General features: G+C 32.1%; 5 protein-coding genes and 1 pseudogene across 13 annotated transcripts; 3 read left to right on the top strand and 3 right to left on the bottom strand.

Moving 5' to 3' along the window:
- The first annotated feature begins 327 nt into the window (after positions 1–327).
- Alas (5-aminolevulinate synthase) lies at positions 328–3,824 on the top strand. The gene is made up of 8 exons (XM_015937428.3): positions 328–617; positions 703–846; positions 1,043–1,253; positions 1,351–1,535; positions 1,769–1,948; positions 2,011–2,175; positions 2,765–2,904; positions 3,105–3,824. The coding sequence occupies exons 1-8, from the start codon at positions 455–457 to the stop codon at positions 3,555–3,557; spliced, it is 1,641 nt and encodes a 546-aa protein (XP_015792914.2). The 5' UTR covers positions 328–454; the 3' UTR covers positions 3,558–3,824.
- Positions 3,825–14,549: 10,725 nt separating this feature from the next.
- Lasp (LIM and SH3 domain protein Lasp) lies at positions 14,550–16,800 on the bottom strand. Of its 2 annotated transcripts, none has more exons than XM_089269530.1 (3): positions 16,255–16,800; positions 15,728–15,866; positions 14,550–15,421 (listed from the first exon to the last, which is right to left on the bottom strand). In XM_089269530.1, exons 1-3 carry the CDS (start codon positions 16,712–16,714, stop codon positions 15,376–15,378), a joined length of 645 nt encoding a protein of 214 aa, XP_089125656.1. In that variant the 5' UTR covers positions 16,715–16,800; the 3' UTR covers positions 14,550–15,375. The 2 variants fall into 2 exon arrangements, with proteins under 2 accessions (XP_089125656.1, XP_015793000.1); XM_015937514.3 differs by having other exon boundaries at positions 15,750–15,866.
- An 860-nt stretch (positions 16,801–17,660) lies between these two features.
- Positions 17,661–19,124, bottom strand: kri (uracil phosphoribosyltransferase krishah). Of its 7 annotated transcripts, none has more exons than XM_025162344.2 (4): positions 18,999–19,124; positions 18,788–18,897; positions 18,066–18,658; positions 17,661–17,989 (listed from the first exon to the last, which is right to left on the bottom strand). In XM_025162344.2, the coding sequence occupies exons 3-4, from the start codon at positions 18,622–18,624 to the stop codon at positions 17,883–17,885; spliced, it is 666 nt and encodes a 221-aa protein (XP_025018112.1). In that variant the 5' UTR covers positions 18,625–18,658; positions 18,788–18,897; positions 18,999–19,124; the 3' UTR covers positions 17,661–17,882. The 7 variants fall into 7 exon arrangements, with proteins under 7 accessions (XP_025018112.1, XP_089125657.1, XP_089125659.1 ...); XM_089269531.1 differs by having other exon boundaries at positions 18,066–18,729; positions 18,810–18,897; XM_089269533.1 differs by having other exon boundaries at positions 18,810–18,897.
- Positions 19,125–19,164: 40 nt separating this feature from the next.
- On the top strand, positions 19,165–20,560 carry LOC107369482 (uncharacterized). Its single transcript, XM_015937444.3, has 3 exons — positions 19,165–19,234; positions 19,515–19,764; positions 19,827–20,560. Exons 1-3 carry the CDS (start codon positions 19,216–19,218, stop codon positions 20,080–20,082), a joined length of 525 nt encoding a protein of 174 aa, XP_015792930.2. The 5' UTR covers positions 19,165–19,215; the 3' UTR covers positions 20,083–20,560.
- A 452-nt stretch (positions 20,561–21,012) lies between these two features.
- Positions 21,013–22,420, top strand: jagn (jagunal). The gene is made up of 2 exons (XM_015937443.3): positions 21,013–21,235; positions 21,726–22,420. The coding sequence occupies exons 1-2, from the start codon at positions 21,150–21,152 to the stop codon at positions 22,207–22,209; spliced, it is 570 nt and encodes a 189-aa protein (XP_015792929.1). The 5' UTR covers positions 21,013–21,149; the 3' UTR covers positions 22,210–22,420.
- Positions 22,282–23,310, bottom strand: LOC107369478 (inositol monophosphatase 1 pseudogene; annotated as a pseudogene). The gene has a single exon (XR_016200076.1). The product of XR_016200076.1 is annotated as an inositol monophosphatase 1 pseudogene (transcript).
- Between the last annotated feature and the right edge of the window lie 241 nt (positions 23,311–23,551).

Below are 23,551 nucleotides of genomic sequence, written 5' to 3'. Positions count from 1 at the left end.
AGCCCTACATGGTCTTGAACGAATTTGAATCAGTCACTATCCCTGAGCTAACCGGCTATGCTATCAAAAACCTATCAGATGATGAATCTGTATTATATTTCAATGTATACCAACATTAATTTCTTTATTATCAGTACCCAATAAATTCTTTTAAACACAATACTTTTCAAATTTATTTCAAATGCGTTTACAATTGCGTTTCAAAATTGCAATTCTGTTCTTCAGCCTTTACCACTTCATCCTATCTTTCTCCTTCAACCACTTCAACTCACTTCAGCTCACTTGGATATGCAATGGTGAAAAGCTCACCTATTTACAAACATCCTAACTCAGTGTTACGTTGTTGGCTCTCGACTAAAGTTGAATTACCCAGTTATTCACATTCAACTGAATTTTTCAAATCAGCTATAATTTTTTCTTCAATCTCTTTAATAACTGGAGATTTGTTGTGATCATGAAAACCATGAAATGTCCTTTTCTGAATCAATTATCTTCCTCTTTTCTTTCTTCCTACTCATCATTATTGATGAAAAACTATGCTCCTCTGTGCCCAATTATGTCCAAAGTATCAAGATATTATTCAACAAACAATGAAGGAATCTCTGGCCCAAAAAAAGGTAAATAAACGTTTACTTATATTATGCTGTAAAACCTTCGTTAATATCCTATATTTTCATTCAATCCTACATATAACCATTACAGATAATGAAGGAATTAAACATGCTAAAAGACTGGCTGAAGGTGATCCATCAACATGTCCTTTTTTGAAAACAGTCAATCCTATGGTTAAGCTTGCTAACCCTGTGGTCACTCAGGATATAATTCACCCATTGGAAAAAAATGATGGTAATAATGTAAACAAGGGTTTGCTGTTTTTTAATTTCCTCAACAGAAATTATTTCATCATTGAACGTCTATCATCAACTATTGTTCGTTTATTAACTTAATCTATCAATTTCTTAATTTTACCTTATTTCTTCCTCTTACCATGCTAACATTACAATTTACTTACTCTCAATGCATTTCAATTTCCCTATCACAGATAACCTGTTTCACTATCATAAGTTTTTCCAGGACAAGATATTGATGAAGAAAAAAGATCACTCATATCGTGTTTTTAAAAAAGTTGCTCGGTTTGCCGACAAACCCCCTTTTGCTCAAGAATTATCCGCAAATAATAAACCAATTACTGTTTGGTGCAGTAATGATTATCTCGGAATGACAAGTCATCCACAAGTTCGCCAAGCTGTAGTGTAAGCATTCTTCCCAATAGTATACGATCAAGATCGTTATCTTTTTTTGTGAATCTGATTTACTATTTTTTTGCTTGTTGTGATTGAATTTAAATAGAGAAGCTGTTGAAAAATATGGATCAGGATCTGGAGGAACGCGCAATATTTCTGGAAATACACCTTTACATGAGGAGTTGGAGAAAGAAATGGCTTCTTTACACCAAAAGGAAGCGGGTTTATTGTTTACATCATGTTTTGTTGCCAATGACTCTACCCTTTTCACTCTTGGAAAGTCTTTACCAAGTTAGTTTGTTATTGCATGTTATTAACGAGATCATGCGGTAGTTGAATTGAAAAGTATCACCGAGTACCACCAATGTAAACCGAGAAATATCAAACCAATCAGAGATAAAGATGAATGATCAAAGAGCAGAAAAAACTATCGTTATCTTTACGAATCAACTACTGCATAGCTACCGCAGGCTACCTGATATCATTTGTTCATAAACATTAATTCATATTCTTTATTTTCTTAGATTGTCAAATATTTTCTGACGCTGGTAACCATGCATCTATGATTCAAGGAATACGGAATAGCGGAGCTACTAAATACGTTTTTCGATCTAATGATATTGACCATTTGGAAAGTCTTCTCAAATCAGTCGACAAAAATTTACCCAAAATAGTTGCTTTTGAAACGGTTCACTCAATGTCTGGTAATTATCATCATTATTAATTATATATCAACATTATTTACAATAATTTTATTTCCTTTCAGGTGATATTAGCCCTGTTGGCGATATGTGTGACATTGCTCACAAGTATGGAGCGATTACCTTTGTTGACGAAGTACATGCAGTTGGATTATATGGTGATCAAGGAGCTGGTGTTGCTGAAAGAGATGGAGTTTTAGATAAAATTGATATTATATCAGGTACCCTTGGTAAGTAAATAAACGGTACAATTGTCCTCCAATCAGTTGATTGTTGATCCTACTTCAGCCTGGTTTAGTTTTCTGTATTCATTTTTATTTTTCTAATCGAGACTCTTATTTCATAATTTAACAAATTCGCTTTTTTGCTGCAAGGAATACAAAAATAACGATTGGAAACGTTGACAGATGAAATTTGTTATATAATTAATCAATTTATGAAAGTTGATCGAGAAAAAAAACAAGGAAAGTTCACGAAAGTACATGAAAGTGAACAAACTTGAGCTATCATTAAACAGCTTTCATACGCTATCATACTGTTATCATTAAGCAGACAGAAAAGCTCATTTGGGTCAAATCAATCTCTCAATTTTATTTAATTTCATTCTGTTTTATTTTATTGATTAATGAGACAAACTTTTTTGGTCTGGATTGAACTTTTTTCATCCAAACCTAATTAAAGTTGCATAATTAATCAGTTTTGGGTGTCAGAAAAGTTCAGACTAATTCGTTTCTCCAAACTCTTTCTCTTTATAAGGATTGTATCGATAATTATTTGACATTTCTGTTTTTTCTTCTCTTCTTTTTGCTTGTATTTCAGGTAAAGCCTTCGGCAACATTGGTGGTTATATTGTCGGTTCAAATGAATTGATTGACATGGTGAGAAGTTATGCCGCTGGATTTATCTTCACTACTTCACTTCCTCCGATCAACCTGAAAGCTGCATTAACCTCTGTGCGGGTGAGTTTGTTTTATTGGTCAACTCAATGTTATTTGGGGAAATTTCAAAATCATTAAATAGGTTATAAAAATATAAATAAGTTTAATATTGGTGATTACCTTGAAGCTGACAAAATTAAAACCAGTCACTATCAATAACTGATCATAAGCTGTTTTTTGAAAATATATTAATACTAATTCTTCTTCTTTTTTTTTGACAGATTCTTCGTGGTGAAGAAGGTCGGTATTTACGTCGGCTTCATCGTGAAAATGTATCTTACATGAAAAACTTGTTGGACAGAGCTCAGATACCACAAATGCCTAGTAAAAGTCACATTATTCCCATTCCTGTTGGAGATCCAGTTGTTTGTAGTTGGATTTGTGATGAATTGATGACTCGTTATGGACATTATGTTCAATCAATCAATTATCCAACCGTGGCCAAAGGAACTGAAAGACTTCGAATTGCTCCAACACCATTCCATTCTCGGCCCATGATGGAAGAATTTGTCTTTAATTTATTGAAAGTCTGGAAAGAAGCTGGCCTTGATTTGTGTGAAAAAAAGACTTCATTTGAAACATGTTTCTACTGTCACCGATCAGCTAAATTAGTCAATGGAGTCAACCCTTGTGAATGGGATCAAGCTTGTCCTCAATATTCCCTGGTCAATTAATTTGGTCAATCCTTAGTAACTATTTAGCCCTTGATAGATTTTATATTTTGCCAATCATCAATTATTGTGTCTTGTTAATGAATCAAATTCTCTCAATCTATTACTCTATTGTTTCTATACCGTTAATTGTCTTGTTATCTCGTGAATATTCTGATTATAATCTATTGTCAAGGAAAACTCTCTATGCAAAAATATGACGTTGAAACAATATCTAACATTTAATTAATCATAAACAAAAGATTAAATAGAGAAATATATTATTATTAATTGTTATTTTACATCTCTATAAGAATCACTAACTAAAAGTAACCTTTTTAATTTCAATAAGTTAATCCAAATTGTTAAAGCCATTCCAAACCAATATAAATTAAATTTATTATCGTGAAAGCAATAAAAGCAGAAATATAATAAATTTGAAAGAGTTGATCAGCAAGATATTGATTTGATTTGCTATTTTTGTGTGAGGATTAAACGAACCTAAATCTAATGAATTAACAGTTTGGACCTAACACTTAAAATTTGCCTTGATTGATTCAGAATCAACGAGTTTTTAGCTCAGGATGCGATAAAAACAACAACAATCTTTGAACTTATACATTGTACATCCATTCATCCATACATAAAATTTTTGCGCTAAAATTGTGACCAGACTGAGCGGATTCTAAAGAAAATTTGGACTCAGCATGAAAGTCATGATCAAACTACATCCACGAAAAATAGGCAGCATTTTCTCGAAATTCAGGTTACTGAGAAATTTGTGTATATAGAGGCAAGGCGAAAAAAAGCAGAGTCCATACTTTAAACTATTCAGTTTGGAGTAAAAACTCTTATTCAGGTTGATGGTTTATTGTGTGATTATTAGTATATTTAAAATTTGTCTCTGAAGTAAAGGTTGAAGAGATTGGTATGAGATGAAGTATGGAAACGCAAATTTGCTAAAAATGACCACAGTCTTAACTTGAACTCGATTCTATCAAAGACTACCGATCAGATGAATATTTTAATTTCACTAATCGACTAAATTTTCAGGCTTTTATAACCAACAGTCATCAACTCTAAGCTAAAACAAAAGATATATGCGTTCTTAAGAAAGGCTTTTTTCATTCCGAAATTTTATCAATGCAACAGAAGCCAAAAATTTTATTTTCTGATTTTCTTGTTCTGACATTTTTTTTCAGGTTTTAATTAACAAAACACAATAAACACTTATGCAACATTTATGCACCTAACACAAATGGATAAAAACGGGCCAGAATTAATTTCTTTCAGATTTAGACTCTGTTGATTTGTAGGGACATAAAAACTGAGTATATTTGTGCGATTTAAAGATCGATAGTTTTCGAGAAAATCGAGAAAGTTGAAACTTGGATCGTTTTTTTTGTACAGCTATTGAATCTTATTTCCTGTATTGTGAACTTGACAGGATCATACACTCTTTTATTTTCACGGACCAGGTGTAACACACCCAAAAAATATAACATCTTTGTGAATCCTTTTCTAAATTAATCCCCACCCTTATCGATTTTACCAGAGCTCAGAACTCTCACCAAGTAAAGTTGAATTCTTTACATGTCTTTTGTACAGGTTTACCAGAAAGTAAGGGTTTCTTAAGTGGAGCATCATGATCATCCCTTAAATCATGAAAACTCCTTTCAATTCTTAACCAGCGCTAACTATTATACTTATTATAATATTAATATTATAATAGTAGCCACTAAAGGTAACCTGTCAGTGCGTCACTCAACACTGTCATAACCATTCTATTAATAAAACGTCCCTATTTTTTTAACCACTACTAACTAGTTATGGCCGTAAATAGACTATGAAAATGAGAGAAATTAAATTCGAGTTACTGTACTTAATGGTTGTTGAATAAGAAATCTGAAACAATAAGTTGAACAGCTTGGGAAAAACTGGTTTCTTTAACTTGACTAGACGTTAAAGAGTTGTCCTTTAAGACAATTAACTATTGAAACCTCCCATCATTTCTTAACTACTGTTAACCAGTTGTTATAGTTGGTTAAATACTGTGAAGGAGTCAGGAAATCCCTTATGGAGCTGCTATAAAAATAGATCACGAGAGACCTAAAGATCATTCTCATTTTGATTGTTGGACTCTTGACAACAATCAAATATTTTTGTAATCTTATTAATTTGTGAACCCTTTCTGCATTGTGAACTTGACTGAATAATAAACTCTTAAAAAGCAACTTGATATTTATATAACAGTTTCATTGAGAATGGCCGGTCTTGATATTTCATCGCTTTTTTTCACTGAAGATTTGTTGAATCACTTGTATGGCGAGTTGGACATCAATACTAATGCTCCATCAGTCCAAGCGAATAGAGGTCCTTTTGCCTATGGATGCCGTTCTCCAAACCAAATAACAACGATTGTAATGGAGGGTAATAAGCATCGTGTACTTACCTACAACTCTGCTCAACACTATTATCAAAGTGAGAGAGCCAGGATGATGTGCGCACCTGAATTGGCCGATAAAGTGAGGCGTTCTGATCAACCTGTAACGGATGGTTGGGTACCAGATGAAGACTACGAAAAGCACGTAAATGAATGGGACCGATGTAAAGTCGATGTCGCTTTCAAGGCTAATTGGTTGAAGTTCAATCAAAACAAGGATCTTGCATACGAACTATTACTCACTGGCAACCGTCCTATGGTGCACGAAGATTCATATTTAGGGGGGGTTTGTTGGGGAAAGAGTATCTCTTGGCCTGAGATCAATAGAAAGATGCTGATGATCATCCGAGAAGATCTGCGACGACGAGCTGCCTGATCTACACTTTTGCTGTTCGCACTAAATTTCGATGAGTCTAATTCATCGATAAATTCCTGGTATTATTAAGATGAAAGTTTTGCATCAACCCAAAATACAAAAATATAAAGACTGAATACTATATACATCATTATATAATCATAATATGACTGTCACTTTGGGTTTTCATTTGGATCCTTATTGGAGATTTCCTATTGAACTCGGTGAATTTGTTAGAACATGAATAATTAAATACATATGTATTATGATATTACATAGCACACAATAAAATCTAATATCTTATAAGTTTCTTCTCATTAACTCTTACGGTCATAGAAAACAGTTGATATAACTGAAGATTGAACTTATCTGATTTACAAAAGAAGAAAATTAGTTTTTCTAAAAATAAGCACATTTTCTGGTTGAACAACAAAAGTTACATCAGTAAAATGAGTTTCATGAAAAAATTTGCTTCCATAATTGAACAAAAAGTGAATCCAAGTTGCAGCTTTGACCTCAGTTTTCTCGAAAACTTTTCATCAGGGAAATTTTCACATCGCACAAATGGACTCACAATTGTCAGCTTATATGTCCTTACAAACCGACGAAGTCTAAATTTGGAAGAAATTTGACGCTTTGCCCATTCGTGTCGATTTGTGGATAAATGTTACAATTGCATTAATTGTGTCTTGTTAGTAGACACTGTTTTTCATCAAGAATTTGAGTATTTCAAATGTGGATCGATTGTATCCTCATAAGGAAAATCAGCATGATCGAAACATGATCGACTCTTGTTATCATAATGAAAACATAATAGGTTAAGCAACATTAATTGCTTATGTTATTAATATTTCATTCACATGCGGGTCGATGCTAATCTGAAAATACCATGTAGTCTGAATCCGAATCCAATATTCTTATTGCAAAAAGAGTTTTAAGTAAAGTTAAAAACAATTATGATATTTTGCAAGATACATGACAGGAATAGAGTTGAAGATGTCTTCATTATTTCTTATTTTTATCAAATATCATGTCATCTTGTGTCTAAATTTCAAATTCATATCAGTGATGAGATAGTTTGCATGTTGGACTTCAAATGATGTCTAATGATGAAACAAAATCATTTAAACCAATTAAATTGATAAATTATTATAATTATCTCTTTGGATAGACTAAATTTCGCGAAAACTTTCACTATTAAACTCTAAAGCATTTGAGTTTTCAAGTCTTTTAATGTGGATTGATAAAAATTTGTTACTTCTGGTAAACGTTTAGGTTGGCAATAAAATGGATAACTTGCGATTGGGATTAGTTGATTATCCGCCATGGTACTATCTGAAGGAAGATGGTTCAGCTGGTGGTATTTTAGCCCGTTATTTCCAGCAACTGTTTTATTTCATTTTGGATAAATGGAATGTAACATTTGTTAGTGTTCCAGGCTCAGAAAAAATCTATTGTGACGTTAATGGTGTTTGCAATGGATGGCTGGCAAACTTACAAAAAGGTGAAGTTGATTTTGCTATTGGTAGATATGTTACATTGGATGAAATGGAAAACATTGGCATGAATTTATCTTTGGTGTCGCTCATGAAGGAAGAACCCTGCTTTCTAGCGAATAAGCAAAATGTTCAAGTTAATTTCCTAAAGCCAGGCTTCTTCGACTTTATTTACACTTTTCAAACATCATTCTGGTTTTATTTGATGCTTTTATCCTTTTTTATTTTTGCGTTAAATGGAATCGTTTTGAAATTGCAAGAAAATTACCTTTATATTGACACTTTTTGGCCTCAATTTGGTTACCTTTTGGGTCAAAATTTCATCGTGAGCAGTTCAATTCAAAGAAAAGGTTTCTTTCTGGTTTTCCTTGCCGGTCAACTTTTAGTCAGTAAAATAATGTCCGCCTCACTGAGAACCGGATTAGTCCAACGCTCTGAATATGTACACCTGGATTCGTTTGCTGATGTCATTAGGCACAACTTACCTCTATTTTCATCCGATGTTAATCCATGTTCGATGAGTTGGCGAAAATCAGAAGATAAATTGGCTCGAAAATTGTGGAAGGCAGCAACAAAGAAAGTCCTCAAGGATGTCTCATTAATCGAACTCGGTGAATATTTTGATTACGGATACGTATATCTTTCAACCCAAAGAGTTTGTCAAACAATGAAAGGATTTGTATGCCACCAAAGGAGTTATTACAAAAAGAACGCGTTCTTGCGTGTTTCTGAAAATCCCATTATTCAAGTAAAATATGGATTTTTAATCAATAAATTGAATTTGGAAGGTCGTAATGAAATTATTGTCAATGGATTGTATTCAGCTTCCGAGTTTGGTCTCATTTCAAGTAAACTTTTAGAAGATTTATTCATCAAACTGCAAGTTCCTGTCGTTCCTTCACCATCTTGTATGGCCATGAAAGATCTTGAAGCTAAAGTTCATGTTGTGCCGATATCAATGGGCTATTTTACTATTCCTTTATTGATCTTCATCACTGGAACTGGGTTCAGCTTTTTAGCATTCATCTGTGTTCATCTCCTAGAAATGTGCAAGAAATACTATCGGGTGGGAAAAGTAGGTTTTGTGTACACTCACTGTGGCCAGTCAAAGGTTTAACTCGTATAAGCTAACAGAAAGCGAATCAAAAAAGCTATCAACTAATTGTATCCATTATTCAATAAATTTGTTCATGTTGGAATATGCTTTGAATTATTCAATAAACGCAACAATATTTTTATTTTCAATCCAATTTATTCTGTTCGCCTAACTGGTCCATCGCCTGAACCATTTACTTAATCCTTAAGTTTTACAAAAGCTAGTCGAGTCTTCCTATTGGAAGGTAATAAGATTGGTGTCATTATTCATTTAGGTTTAATTTTCAATTCGTTTCAAAATTCAAATTGTATTAACTTGCCTCTAAACTGAGCGATCGGTCTCTGACTCGATTGATTGATTCGATCACAGTCATGAAAGCTTTCTATTCAGTGTTGTTTAATCATGTTAGGGGTTGAGCTAACTTGAGCTAACAAAGTTGGAGCTAAGTGTTAATTAGCTTCAGATAAATCAGTTTAGTTAACTTCATAATAGTTGCAGTTCATAATCATTGAGAGCTATACAATACATTGGAAGAGTTAAAAGACACAATAAACACAATTGTAACATTTATGCACAAATTGACGCAAATGGGCAAATACGGGTATTTATTTCCTATTTTGACTCTCAGTTTGTAGGGACAACTAAACTGAGTCCATTTGTCCAAGTTAAAGATTTCTCCAGTCGCTAGTTTACGAGAAAACCGCGTTCAAAGTTTAAACTTCGATCGCTTTTTGTGCAATTACAAAAGCAGATTTTTTCATGAAACTCATTTCGTGAATGGTCCTTTTGATGATCAACCAGAAAATGTACATATTTTGAGAAATAGAAACTTTCTTTTTCTGTGAAACAGATTAGTTCGATTTATAGTTAAACCGATCGATTTCTGTTATTGTAGCAGTTAGCGAACTGAAACTTATCTTTAGTATATAACAATTGTTGGTACAAATCATGGATTGAAAACTTTTAACAATTTAACAACAGTTCTCTTGATTTTGGATATTAACCCAAAAACTTTGAACCTCGATATTCCGAGTATGGTAACACCTACAATCATCATTTTTTCACCAATCCAATCCTTTACTAATCAATAATTCAATTCAGCTCGATAAATTTCTATAAGCGCGTTTGGTTCATAATTTTTACGCTGTAAATGACTTGTAAACAGCTTAAACAACAAAACAAACTCATTCAAACCCATTTCTTGGTAAATAAAGCAATTTTCTGGTTACACTTGCAAATGTAATGCAAAAAGGACTGCTAAAGACTCGAACATTTAAGCAAAAAGCTGAGGCTTGGCGGATTTGTAGGATCTTGAACACTAAGTCCATTGATACTATTAAATAATTTATCCGATGGACAGTTTTTGTAAAAATCGAGGTCAAAGTTGAGACTTCGATAACCTTTTATTGAGCTATTAAAGCAGATTTTTTTATGAAACTCATTTTAATGATGTGACTTTTGATGGGCAACGAGAAAATCGTCTTATTTTAAGAAATAACATTTTCTTTTTTCGAAAAACAGATCAAGTCCGATTTTCAGTTAAACCGATTGTATTCTGTGGCCTTAGGAGTAAGCGAGCTGAAACTTGTTATTTGTGCACAAAAAATGTTGGAACACAGCATGAATTGAATGGTTTTTTCAGTTTATCGACAGTTCTCTAGTTAATGGCCATTAGCCTAAAAACTTTGACTCTAAATATATCGGGAATGGCCTAACTCACAATCACCATTATTTGATCAAATGTTAACTTTTATCATGTGCTATGATATATTGAAATATTGAATCATTCATGATTCTGCAATAAAAGTTATAGCATTGTATTTGTTTGTGTTGCCAGATTTGAGCTTGCATTATAAAGGCGAATGATTTCTCAAATTAAAATCTCATTTGGTAAAAGGATATTCATTATAAATCAATAAGCTCAGATTTTATTCGTTATTTTGTCATAATATATTATAACCCATAATAGAATCTAACATTTGATCAAAGAATGCAAGTTTTAGGGTCTATGATTCTCGAAATATTGAGGCTGAAAGTTTTCTAAACAATGGTCAAATGCAAGAGAACTGTCAGTAAATTGAAAAAAGTATTTGATCCATGATAGTCGCCATTAATTTTTAAAGAGAAATAATAATTTTCCGTACTCTAACTGACACGCTTCGAGACAAACTGAAGTTTAAATGAAAATCGAACTTATATGATTTACAGAAAAAGTAAAAGTTTTTTCCTCGTAATAACTTCTTTTTTGGGTTAATCATCCAAAGTTACATTAGTAAACTGTGTTTCATGAAAAAATCTGCTTCCATAATTGCAGAAAAATCGATCGAAGTTCAAACTTTGAACGCGATTTTCTCGTAAACTAGTAAACTAGAAATCTTTAACTTTGACGAATGGACTCAGTTTAGATGTCCCTATAAACTAACAGACTTTGAATTTGAAAGAAATCAATTTTCACCGCTTTAAGCCCATTTTTATTGCATTATTTTGTCATTTTGTGTCAATTTGTGCAGAAATGTGTTTGTTGTGTCTTTTTAGTATTATTTATTGAACAAGATCACTGTGATAGCCCGTTATTTACATCACAACAAATCTGATGAGTATAAAAGGTGAATGAATAAAATTTGGATCAAAACGAAAAAGATTTTATTCAAAATGCTGAACAAATATTAAGGTTTCAGTCTATTAATGGTTACTAAAAAGCAGAGATTGTCACAATTGATACATTTCTGCACAAATTGACACAAAATCAACAAATAATCCAATAAAAATGGGCTTAAAGCGGTAAAAATTGATTTCTTTCAAATTCAAAGTCTGTTAGTTTATAAAGGGTGTCAAGAAAGTAGAGTCCCAAATTTAAATTGTTCATAACTTGATTACAAGAAAAGATATCATGACCAATTTTTTTATATTCATAGCTTATTTATTGAATATTAAGATTTTTATTTCAAAACAGAAATTGGACCATCACGAGAGACCTTACGTAACTTTTGCTTGAGGTTCAACATTAGATTTTTGCCTGATTTTTCGCAACATTAATTGATATATTTTTCCAAATTTTGGTAAAATCACATTGTCTTTTCGGTGTCGATGAACGTTTGGTGTATTCAGATTTACAGATAGCCCAGAATTTCTCAATTGTTCGGTTAATCGATCGTCTAGAAATTCCCTCTGATACAAAATGAGCGGCGGTTGTTGAGCGATTTTTCTCACTTTTTCATAAAACTGGCAAACACGAGAGTAGAAAAGTTAGTTTTTTTTTACGTTTTTCAGCCATGTTTCAGGTCAAAAATGGGAAAAATTTATATCAAACTAAAGCTCAGAATCTAGCGCAACAGATTAGTGCAAAAAACCTCTTAAATTTCAATCCTAGAATCTAATTAAGCTCTTTAAAAAATGGGACTCTACTTTGTTGACACCCTTTAGGGACATCTAAACTGAGTCCATTCGTCAAAGTTAAAGATTTCTAGTTTACTAGTTTACGAGAAAATCGCGTTCAAAGTTTAAACTTCCAATGCTTTTTCTGCAATTATGGAAGCAGATTTTTTCGTGTAACTTATTTTACTAATGGTCCTTTTGATGTAAAACCCAACAATGGAGTTATTTTGAGAGAAAAGACTTTTATTTTTGCGTAAATCAGATCAGTTCGATTTTTAGTTAAACCGACTGCTGTCTGTGGCCGTAAGAGTTAATAAGCTGCAACTTAGTATCAATCCATAAAAATTGTTAATGCACATCATTGATCGAACGCTTTTTGCAATTCATCGGTAGTTCGCTTGATTTTGGCCGTTATCCTAAAAACTTTGACCCTAAATATTTCGAGAATGGTTACATCTAAAATCACCATTCTTTCTCTAATCATTAGATTTGATCATGGGCTATAATACATTGAGATATTGAGTTATCTACGGACCCTACGGAAAAAGTTATAGCATTGTATTACTTATGTTGTCAGTTTGATTCTTCATTTATAAAATTAAATCGGTACTCAAACAAATGCATTTCATAACTAGAATGATATTCATCATTCAGTGAATTAGCTTGGATTTTATATGATATTCAGTCATAACATATTAAAGCTCATAATAAAAGTTAACATTTGATCAAATAATGGTGATTGTGAGTTATGCCATTCTCGATATATTTAGGGTCAAAGTTTTAAAACTAATGGGCAAAATCAAGCGAAATATCGATGAATTGACAAAAGTATTCAATCGATTATGTGTAACAGCAATTTTCATGGACTGGTAATAAGTTTCAGATTGCTAACTTTTACAATCACAGACAGCGATCGGTTTAACTGGAAATCGAACTTATATGATTTACAGAAAAAGTAAAGTTCTGTTTCTTAAAATAAATAAATTTTCTGGTTTCTCATTAAAAGTTACATCAGTAAAATGAGTTTCACGAAAAAATATGGTCGCATAGTTGCACAAAAAGCGATCGAAATTGCAATTTTGAACTCGATTTTCTTGAGAAATATCGATCAGAGAAATTTTCAAATCACACAATTAACTCATTTTAAATGTCACTACAAACTAAAAGAGTCTAAATCTAAAAGGAAATTGAATTTTACCCGTTTTTGCCCATTTTTCTGGCAGTATTTGTTCATTTTTTGACAATTGTGTCTTTTTATATTATTAGTATCAACCTATTTAAGTAACAACCTATTAGCTTAATATAGCCACTAAATATTGGTAAGGTTACAAGAAATTTGAAAAATTATTTTAAATATTTTACTTTGCTTAATGTCATCTATTCCCTGTTTTTGACGTAATTTGTGACATAATTTCTGATTTATGGGAAATATCGGTTTATTTTTAATAATTAAATTTACTGGTTTATTAAGTTTCAATGTGAATCATCTATAATGACGGAAATTTATCAAGATTATTTGAAAAGATTTGAAAGTTTACTAAGATCAAAGTTATGAAACCATAATCCTTCTTTAAATTGACAGATCGCAATAATTTATCTGTATTAAAAGTGTACATGGAACTAAAAGGGAAGTTAAAGGTAAATTGTTTTTTGGTGAAATAATGCCAAAAAATGTGAGTTGAAGAGCTTTTATTGACTTTACAATATTCAATGAAATAAAACAAAATATAGCATGGATTTGTTGAAATATCGAAATGTTAGCACAATGATTATCTATCAGAATGGTTCAAGGTGAAGATTTAAGGTTATTTTAAGGTGAAAATGTTTACCGAGAAAAGATGATTCAGGTTAGAAGAACAGTTGTACTGAGTTATAAGTGTATTTCATATGATATCAATTAACTTGAAATACTTAAACATTATATATTATGCAATAAAATACAATATAACAATATCAAACCAATCTGATGATATTGTTGGTGCAAAAGCATTGGACTTGGACTTTATAAAGGCTGTGAGTACATTTATTACATAACAGTAATGTATTAAAATTTGATAACCCACTTGACACGTTAATTTTGATGAGCATTTCCATGTTAAGATTTCTTTATTAATCAGTCAATCACCATATTTTAGACAATTAACGCTGAAAAAATAGAGGCATAAATAAATCTAAAGTTTTTAAGAGCTGAACAATTCATATCATAATTAAATCGCTAGAGTTTACTAAAGAAACTTGTAAAAGGCGAAAATTGTATGAAAATTACATTTTATTATAACCTTAAAAGTGATGATTATCTTAATAATTTTGTTCGTTACACAGAAAATTGTTAAGGCTTCATCAAAAGCTGCCCATGGTTGAACATTAATCTGTATAATTCATTGGCTCCCAACTGCTGTTGATGTAGATTCAATTTACGTCCTTCGGGATGGTTGTGTAGTCGAAACGGGAAATCACAGTTTGCCTTATATCAACCCATCTTTGTTATATGCACTTTTATGTTCTAAACAACGTGAAGTCGATCATTTTTTTGCTGACTAAATTTTTCTGTGATCGTTGTTAATTTGTATAAAAAATTAAAGTTGTCTGTTTTTATTGTCAAACCTTCAACTTGAAACAGGTTAGTATCAGAGGAAATTATAAGTTAATCAACCTAATTTCTCATAATATTCTTTCTACCATTCTTGGGTTATTTTCACAAGAAGGTAAATTACAAATTTTCTCCAAGAATATCAAAGTTTTTAAATTAATTGACAACGTGAGTTAAAAATACTGATCTATGCTCAAATAAGAATATTGTAGAAAGTCAGAGAAAAAATGATTTTTAAATTTTGTATTAACCAATTTGCAGTCGATGAGTATTTCACATGTTTGCGCTATACGGTTCAACGTAGTTTGCCGGTAACATACCAGACATACCAGTTCTTTGAACGGTCCCTGTCATCCAACCTTGATCAATTGATTGACAGTTAATAATAAGATCACCTTCACGGAAGCTAACTTCATCGTTATCTTGAGCAGTATAGTCATACATTGCTCGAAATGATTTGCTACTTGGTAACCGATAGCCAACATTATTAATAGCTTGCTGCCCCATCACATTTGGCGTTGAAAGAGGTTGATCTAAGGTGAAGAGAATCGGAAACAATAGATATTAATAAATAATGATATATAATAAATAATAATATATAAACTGATGACGAAGCAGTATTGGCCTAATAAGTTGAAAGATGAACTACAGAAATTTTTCTGCTTCGCCATAATACTGTTTTGTCCATATTCAGTTCATTAAGAAGGAGATAGAGGAAGATTCGGAAGAGTCTAAAACAGAAAAAAATGAAAGTGAATAACATTTATCATTTGAAATACAACATTTTAATCGTTTTGAACCTATGTATTCAAAAATTAGACACATGAATAAATACGTACGGTAGTTTCGGGTAAAACTTACTATAGTATAAAGTTGTTTGATTTTCTCGTCGATATCCAGAAGCAATCGATCCAAATCTGTCATTCATTGGATCGTATTCCGCAATTGAGCCTACCTTGTGAGCACCAGTATCGTTAACTGAAAAACAAGAGAGAATAAGAAGTGATTAAGTTTATTAACTGAAATTTTCAAAGATTGAACTTTCAATAGTTCGTGGATATTAAATTGAAATGAAATTAAATTATTAAACTCCGCCTTATAAGGGGACATTAAAAAAGTAAGCATATTATGTGGATGGTGACTGTACATAATTGAAAGGTGCACTCTACCATTGGTAATTCAACTGATCAAAATAGATGGATTATAAATTAGATCACATGAAAGAAAACTTGTAATTAGATTGATTCATAATCGTAGATGACAACTTTGAAACACAATACTTCAAACTGGAAATAAAAAAGTAGAATCTAGAAATTTTGATGCTATCCAAATATTTATGGAAACGATAAGTTTAAATTGAACTTACCTTGATTAATTGTGACAAGAGAAACTCCAGTGGCATCAGGTAAAAGACTTCGTTTCTCTTCCATTTGTTTCTTTTTCTCAAATTCACCATGATAAGCAGCATTGCTAATCATTTTTGATGAGTTTAAAATTCTCAGAGTTTCTGGATCATCGGCAACTTGAGTGACTTTTCCTTTGAGTTTCTCAAAATCTTGATGATATTTAATGTTACTTTGGATTCTAGTATTTTCAGCAAGGCGTCGAGCTTCAGGTGTATCAGCAACTGCGGTATACTTAACTTGTGGTACATGGGCATTACAATAGGGCAATTTGTTGTAACCCTTGTAGGTTTTAAGGTTAAGAGTCATTCCACATCCTTGACACTTGAAGCAAGTTTTGTGCCACACTTTGTCCAAACATTTTAGTTCTTCAATAGGATAGACACGCTTTTCACAACGATTACATATATTATTGGCACTCATGTTTACACTAAAGGAGAGATTTTTTCACCTGATAAATGGCGTTTTAATTTTGCCAGTTGAAAGATGTAACAAGACATCTAATAAAAGATAATTACTAAGAGTATACAAGAATCCGAAAAGGGCTTTACCTAATTTAGTACACCCATATCAAAATATCTAATGCGAGATCAGATACTAAAGAATCTGATTACAGTGCAAAAAGTTTGAGCAAAAGCCAGAGACTTAAAGCGGTTTATTCAATCATGTGATCTACCTTACATGTGTTTACTAATACAATAAATGCCATGTAATTTATGTTTAGCCATTTTGATTGCTCTGTGATTGCTAATTAGTTTCCAAATAAAATTAGAATATGATAAATAGCTCTCAGGTCCTGTACCAACCATTTTATCATATCCATTAAAACAAATATGATAAATCTTCCGTCTTGTCACCAAGATGGTGCAAGTGAAACTAGTTTTTTTAATCCCTACGATTAAATATATTTCATCTTACTTTACAGGACTAATTAACGAGGTAAGTTTTTGTTCGATCAATCTCAAAAACTGTCATAACCTAGACTTTGTGATTAGTGTTAGAATATGTTATCAAACCGATACGATGGGAAATTTTATCGATACATTCTCTGCAAAAGATGCCGATGATTATCAATTTCGTCTATTGCTATTAATCATTGAAATAACTTGTACTTTGTTCCTTTTCTTGATTTTACGACTTCCTCATGTACAAAATTTATCTTTCTTTTCATTTTTTGATACAAGCTAAACTATTTCTGTTTTTATTTACAGAGATGGTTCTTGTTACTTGATTACTATGGGGACAGTGAAAAGATTTGCATCAACTTGATGGACCTACTCTTTTACTGTTTACATTATAAATGTATTTATGGATAATCCTAGAGTAATCTTTCATGCCAGTTTTAAAATCTAAAGTTCTTGATTCAGAATTTTATATTTTCAATGGTTTTTACTGATTGATAAACTGTCTTGAGATTTTACAAAAAACAATAGTTTCATAACAATTAAAAATTACTTAAGAAACTGAATTTTCGATCTTGTATAATTAGCCTTGGCTTGGTTTCTTAATTGATTCATTTCTATGAATTTGATTTATTCAGTTCGTTGTAGATGTGCCAAAAGTCCTTTTGATGTCTAGTAAATTTCTTGTTTCAATCCGTCCCGAAGTATTTCTGTCCAAAATGGTTTGGAGCGACTGGATGGACTTCCGTGGTATGAACTGTCATTGATGGAAAAGCTTTGGTGACAACAGAAACCGCTGGCGATTAAAAAAAGATGATTTTGGTCAAAATTGAAGATTAAAGAGAATAGCTCGGGATAATATTCTTACATACCTGATGGTGTACAGAAAAGATTTAACAAAATAATATTTGACTCTTTGACATTATGTTCTTTCAAAACATTAACAGCTTTTATCACAGTATTTCCGGTGCTCATGATTGGATACATGAGAAGGACTTTACGCATAGCAATATCTTCCGGAAATTTGGCGTAAAGAACCCTGGCCTCATGTGTGTCTTCATCGCTTTGAATGAGTATTTTACCAATTCTTATAGATCGACAGCAATCTCGTAATCCTTGTTCCATTGCTTCACCACTTCTGACAATGCTTACACCACAGTTGCCTTTGAGAAATTTAAGCCCATTGTAAGTTTCGCCAGTTGGTGTGACTATGTCCATTTCACCATAAGGTAAACTATTGAGACCTTCTTCAACAACTAATCTAATCAACCGGTCAGCATTGAAAACAAAATCACTTCTAGCAGTGTTACGATCGCGTATTACTGTCTGTAACTCTTTTATCTGATCATTGATTGGAATCATTTTAAAATTGGGTCCAAAATTTGTTCGACCATTAAGTTTGCTATCTATATCTAATATATCATTATCCATAGTTAAAAGTTCCAATATATTGTCATCTGTTAACCTAAGCATGAAGAGTGTAGAATAATGTTATACAATGATTGTTAGATGGGGGAATATCAATTCAGGTGGTACCTGAAATAGCAACCAAGAAAATGGATTAAAATAAAGGTATGAAAATCGTGATAATTACCTTATGGTCACAGACACCTTACCTTTCGAACAAAGATATGGAATATCACAGGTAATCTTTGATTGTAAAGTTACAAATCAAAATACTGAGTAGTTAATACTCAGTCACAGCTGTTGACAAAATGAAGAATGGCAACACAAATGGAAAGAGCTAGTTTCTTTTAAGATTATCAACTCTTAAATTTGAAGATAATAATTATTTAAACACTAACCTTTAAGTAGTCAACAGTTTGATAAAAAGTATAAAATAAAATTCCAAGGAAGATTTTCTAATGAGAAGACAATAATTTACTGACTGTAACAGAAAAAAAAACAAAGACTTGAACGCTGAATAACTAGAAAACATATGTTGACCATATGATTCGTGTTGACTTTTGCATTCAAAACTGAGTTTCGGTTTAAAGTTGGTTCTGTCTTCCTATTACCAGAATGGATAATCTTGTTAAAGGTGAGTAATTATTTCATAAATTTTATGCATTTAGGTCTTATCCACACTTTCAACTAATACATTATTCCAGTAACATGTAACTAGTCAATCTAGATTTTGATCTTTTCTATTAACTCTATTCAATGCCTTTCTTATAAATTGAGAACTTTTCAAACATTTATTCTTTGGTTTTATTGTTCTATGTTTATTGATGTCTTATTTTTAATAATCTGTATTCTTTCTTAAAGATTGAACCTTTCTTACATCTTTTCTAACTTGATATTTATTTTTTGTTGTCTAGATGCGATTGCAAAGAAAACCGATTCTGGTAGACCAGGCTGTAAAAAATGTGGTCTCTTTGGCCATTTCACGTACCAATGTAGGAATGACTTTGAAATAATTAGTAAACAAAGCCAGAATTACGATATTGATGTTAGCAGTACAAGTTCAGATTCTGACATGGAGGATTTACCTCCAATGGGATCATCAACTTTCTCGGCAGGTCTTTCATTGGACCAGAAAAAATCCCAACCTGTTGAAGTTATACCTCGGTATCTATAGGTTCTTAAATTTTAATTTTAATCATGCTAATTATTTGCTTATTTTCTTCTAGTCCCGAGTCCCATCATAAACCCGATTCTGATGCTGAGGAAAGTCACAAAAGATCTAGATCAAAGAAACGAAAGAAAAGCAAATCTCGAGAAAGAAGTAGAAGTAAAAGCTCTCATAAAGGCTCACATAAAAGCAAGAAGCATAAACGGAAAAGATCAAGATCTCATTCAAAGTCCCACCGAAGTTCAAGATCACACCATAGCTCAAGCTCACATAAGCATAAAAGTAGGAAAAGAAAATATTCATCGGATTCGTAGGGAAACTAACAATGAATGACTTGTGAATTGATGAAATATTCACCATTTTATCAATGCTACAGCAAATCTTTCAATATCGTTTGGAGGCGAATTGAATAAACATGAAATTGTTGATACATTGTATATCACATCTTCAGGAAATCTGATCCGAACTTTTATTCCAATTTTTGATTTTTACTCACAATTGTCGGATTAATTTATATTTTCTCACAATCAAACATCATACTCATTCTGCGTATTTAACGCAGGATTCAAAATAATTTACATTTTTCAACAGAAACCATAAAAGGCAGGATCGAAACATTAATCCAGTTATACCAATGTCTAAAGCAGGCATTCAATTATCAGAAATTGGAAAATACATTACAATAAACAATTGAACATTACCTTGCTCATCTTTCATATCAATGCATGGATTGTAAATTATGAATCTTTCTGACCTGTCTAATCAACCATTAAACTACTAATACAAATCATAGTTGCACATAATATATCTTTTATTGATTTAAAATCTTCGATATACTTCGAACAACACCCATTAGGTACCAATCTTATCCGATTCAGTTTAGGTACCAAGAAAGATGGACGATTGTTTATTTTATCACTTTGTTATTGTGAAAATTTTTTTTTTGATGGCACATGTACATTATTTATTTTTAGTATGACTAATTGTATCCAAAAAATATAAAAAGAGCAGCAACTTCATCACAAAGATGATTCCTGGAAATTTATTGTAAGATGATATCGCGATTGATAATTTAACTGGTTAGTAAAGAAATGCTGAAGAAAATCAGGTTAAATGTTATCGGTTATGGTTAAACGGTTGCAGCAGTTAATGAAGATTCTGTATGTGTATAGAAAGAGAGTGGTGAAAGTGGATTGCTGTGTAATGTGTTTGCCTCATCACCAGCCAGCCAGCAGTTTCTACCATCACTGCCACTATAGAAAATCTGGTTTTGCCTTATTCCAGTTGATTGTTATCAACCTTCAATTGTTATTTTAATTTTGAATCTTTGGATTTATATCTTTTTAAGTTAATTTATTAATTAGTATAGTGTAATTTAAAAATGGCTTCTAAAGGCCCTATGGTACAAGGAACAGATGGAAGTGATCATCTTCACCGACAAACTATTGCCCTTCACTATTCACAAAGGTAAGCTCCACATTTTCAAAACAGATGATTTATTTTTAATAACGTTTAAACCAATATGTTGAAGTTAACCAGTATTAATCAAATGGTTAAATTGTGTAAACTGGTGCTATTTGAAATTGGTTAACTTAATAGTTAACTAACACTGTTAGCCAAATATGCACAGTTTGCTCAAAAGACAGTGATGAAGAGAGTGATAAGAACTGATAGAAAAAGTCAAAATTAAAATAAGAAAACTAAAATGAAAAAAGGAAAACCCATTGAAAGCAATGGAAAATCAAGACAAAGTTATGTCTTAAAAATTAAAAAAAGTGCTGAGCTAAGATTACATATTGGTTTAAATCGGTTAAACCACAATATCTCGAAGCTATGAGATAAAACACTCGGGTTCGCCCTCGAGTTTATATCTCATAACTTCTCGATGCAGTGGTATCACTTACCATTATTGTAGTCTAATTATCTAATCTACATTCTTTTATTCATTTCTGTCCAGTGTCATTAATAAATCTAGGTTGAAATGGTCAATAACCATGCATTATTTACTTTTTGGTTTGATGGTGGCTAAATTAACAGATGATATTTTAGACCGTTTTGATGTTTTCATTCTCGAATTACAACAACTTTACATACCCAAACCAATGATATGGGAATGGATTTGGACATTATCAGTGTTTTTTAATTACATAGCTAGTAAAGCAATGAAGAAAAACAATCCAACATCAATGAAATTTTATCTATTTATCATCAATTTAACAGCAATTTTTCCCGTTTTCTACGCCATGATAGTTTATTTATCCGACTTTTTGGTCTACTTTGAAACACGAGATGTTACAAAAGTTACTCATGTTTGGAATAAGTATCCTCTGGCAGTAATTTGGTACGGATTCCTCCTGGTTGCTTTACAAGTTCATTTGGCTCAATTTGTGTTTGCCTATAAATTAATTAAGGTTTGGTCTTTAAAGAAAAGAAGAGAGTAAGAATATACAGTAAGTGAACACATTCTTAGCAAGTATCAACTAAGCTTATCGAATAAAAAGAGTAAATGCAAATTGTATGACATAAAGAACATATCGATATATTGAGGGAAATGATTAGATGAGCCATTAATCAATGTATTAAGGTTTGTTTGATACAGTTCGAAATAAATTCAATTGCATTTATTTTCAATGTGCAATTTTATCTGATTAATACCATATTTTTTTCGCATTGGAATGAGTTTGATAAAGCTTGGATATCAAACTAACAATAAGTGAATGATTAATCATATTCGTAAGAGCTATGGCCAACGATAAGCCCTGAATTTCTCGAGCGACCTTTTCGTTAGAAGCAGCCAATATGCGCCTGGACATTAAATTGAAAGGTCCACCTTCTGGATCAAGAACAGTTCCACCAGCTTCCTGGATGATAATCGAGCCAGCCGCTAAATCCCAACAGTGTAGACCATACTCAAAATAAGCATCAACATAACCATTAGCCAGCATGCATGCATTAAGAGCAGCTGATCCTAACGATCGTACTCCCTGACATTGCCATCCAATAGCGGCTAAATTTCCAAAATAAATTTTCTGATGCTCATCGGTTCGATTGCTTCCTAGTTCATTGATTAGTAAGGCTGATTTGAAGGAATCACAAGGTCTTACAATGATAGGCTCACCATTACAATAAGCACCTTGACCTTTTTTAGCAGTATATAATTTGTTCAAGAAAGGTGAATAAATCAAGCCAAAAATGACCTCTTTGCCAACAGTCAATCCAATGCTGATGCAGCAAAACGGAAAGGTATGAACAAAATTCATGGTTCCATCAATAGGATCAATAATCCATGTTGGACAGTCAGTCAAGTTGACTTTACCTGTAAAAGATTCTTCTCCAATAAATCTGTGATCCGGAAATCTTTTCTTCAGCTCGTCAAAAACTAGCTTTTCCACGGCTTTATCTGTTTCAGTAACCAAATCAACAGGTGATAGCTTGGTTTCAATATTAGTATTTCGTCCACTTGTTTCCATCATCATGAGTCCAGCCCTTTTAGCCAATTCAATGGCAATTTTTTCACATTCTCTTAGTTGATCAGGATTCATATTGGTTGTCTGAAGAAATACAATAAAATCAGCTTTAAAATAGGTTATGTCATGTCATAAATTCAATGCATGTAAAATAGATACTTACATAGGTTAAGATTGCCCACTAAATTTGATAAAGAGATTCAGAAAACTAGCGAGTAGGTGATGTTTAAAGTCTCTCAACTAACTGTAAACAAGAACAATTGAATACAATTTTACTGTATAGCGGATAGATTCCAGATCCTCCTAGATGTGAAAT

Source organism: Tetranychus urticae, chromosome 3, assembly GCF_039701765.1.
Source record: "Tetranychus urticae isolate SD_2017Ah chromosome 3, NJAU_TeUrti_SD_1.0, whole genome shotgun sequence".
Lineage (NCBI taxonomy): Eukaryota > Metazoa > Arthropoda > Arachnida > Trombidiformes > Tetranychidae > Tetranychus > Tetranychus urticae.
This window is presented reverse-complemented; position numbering and strand designations above follow the sequence as displayed.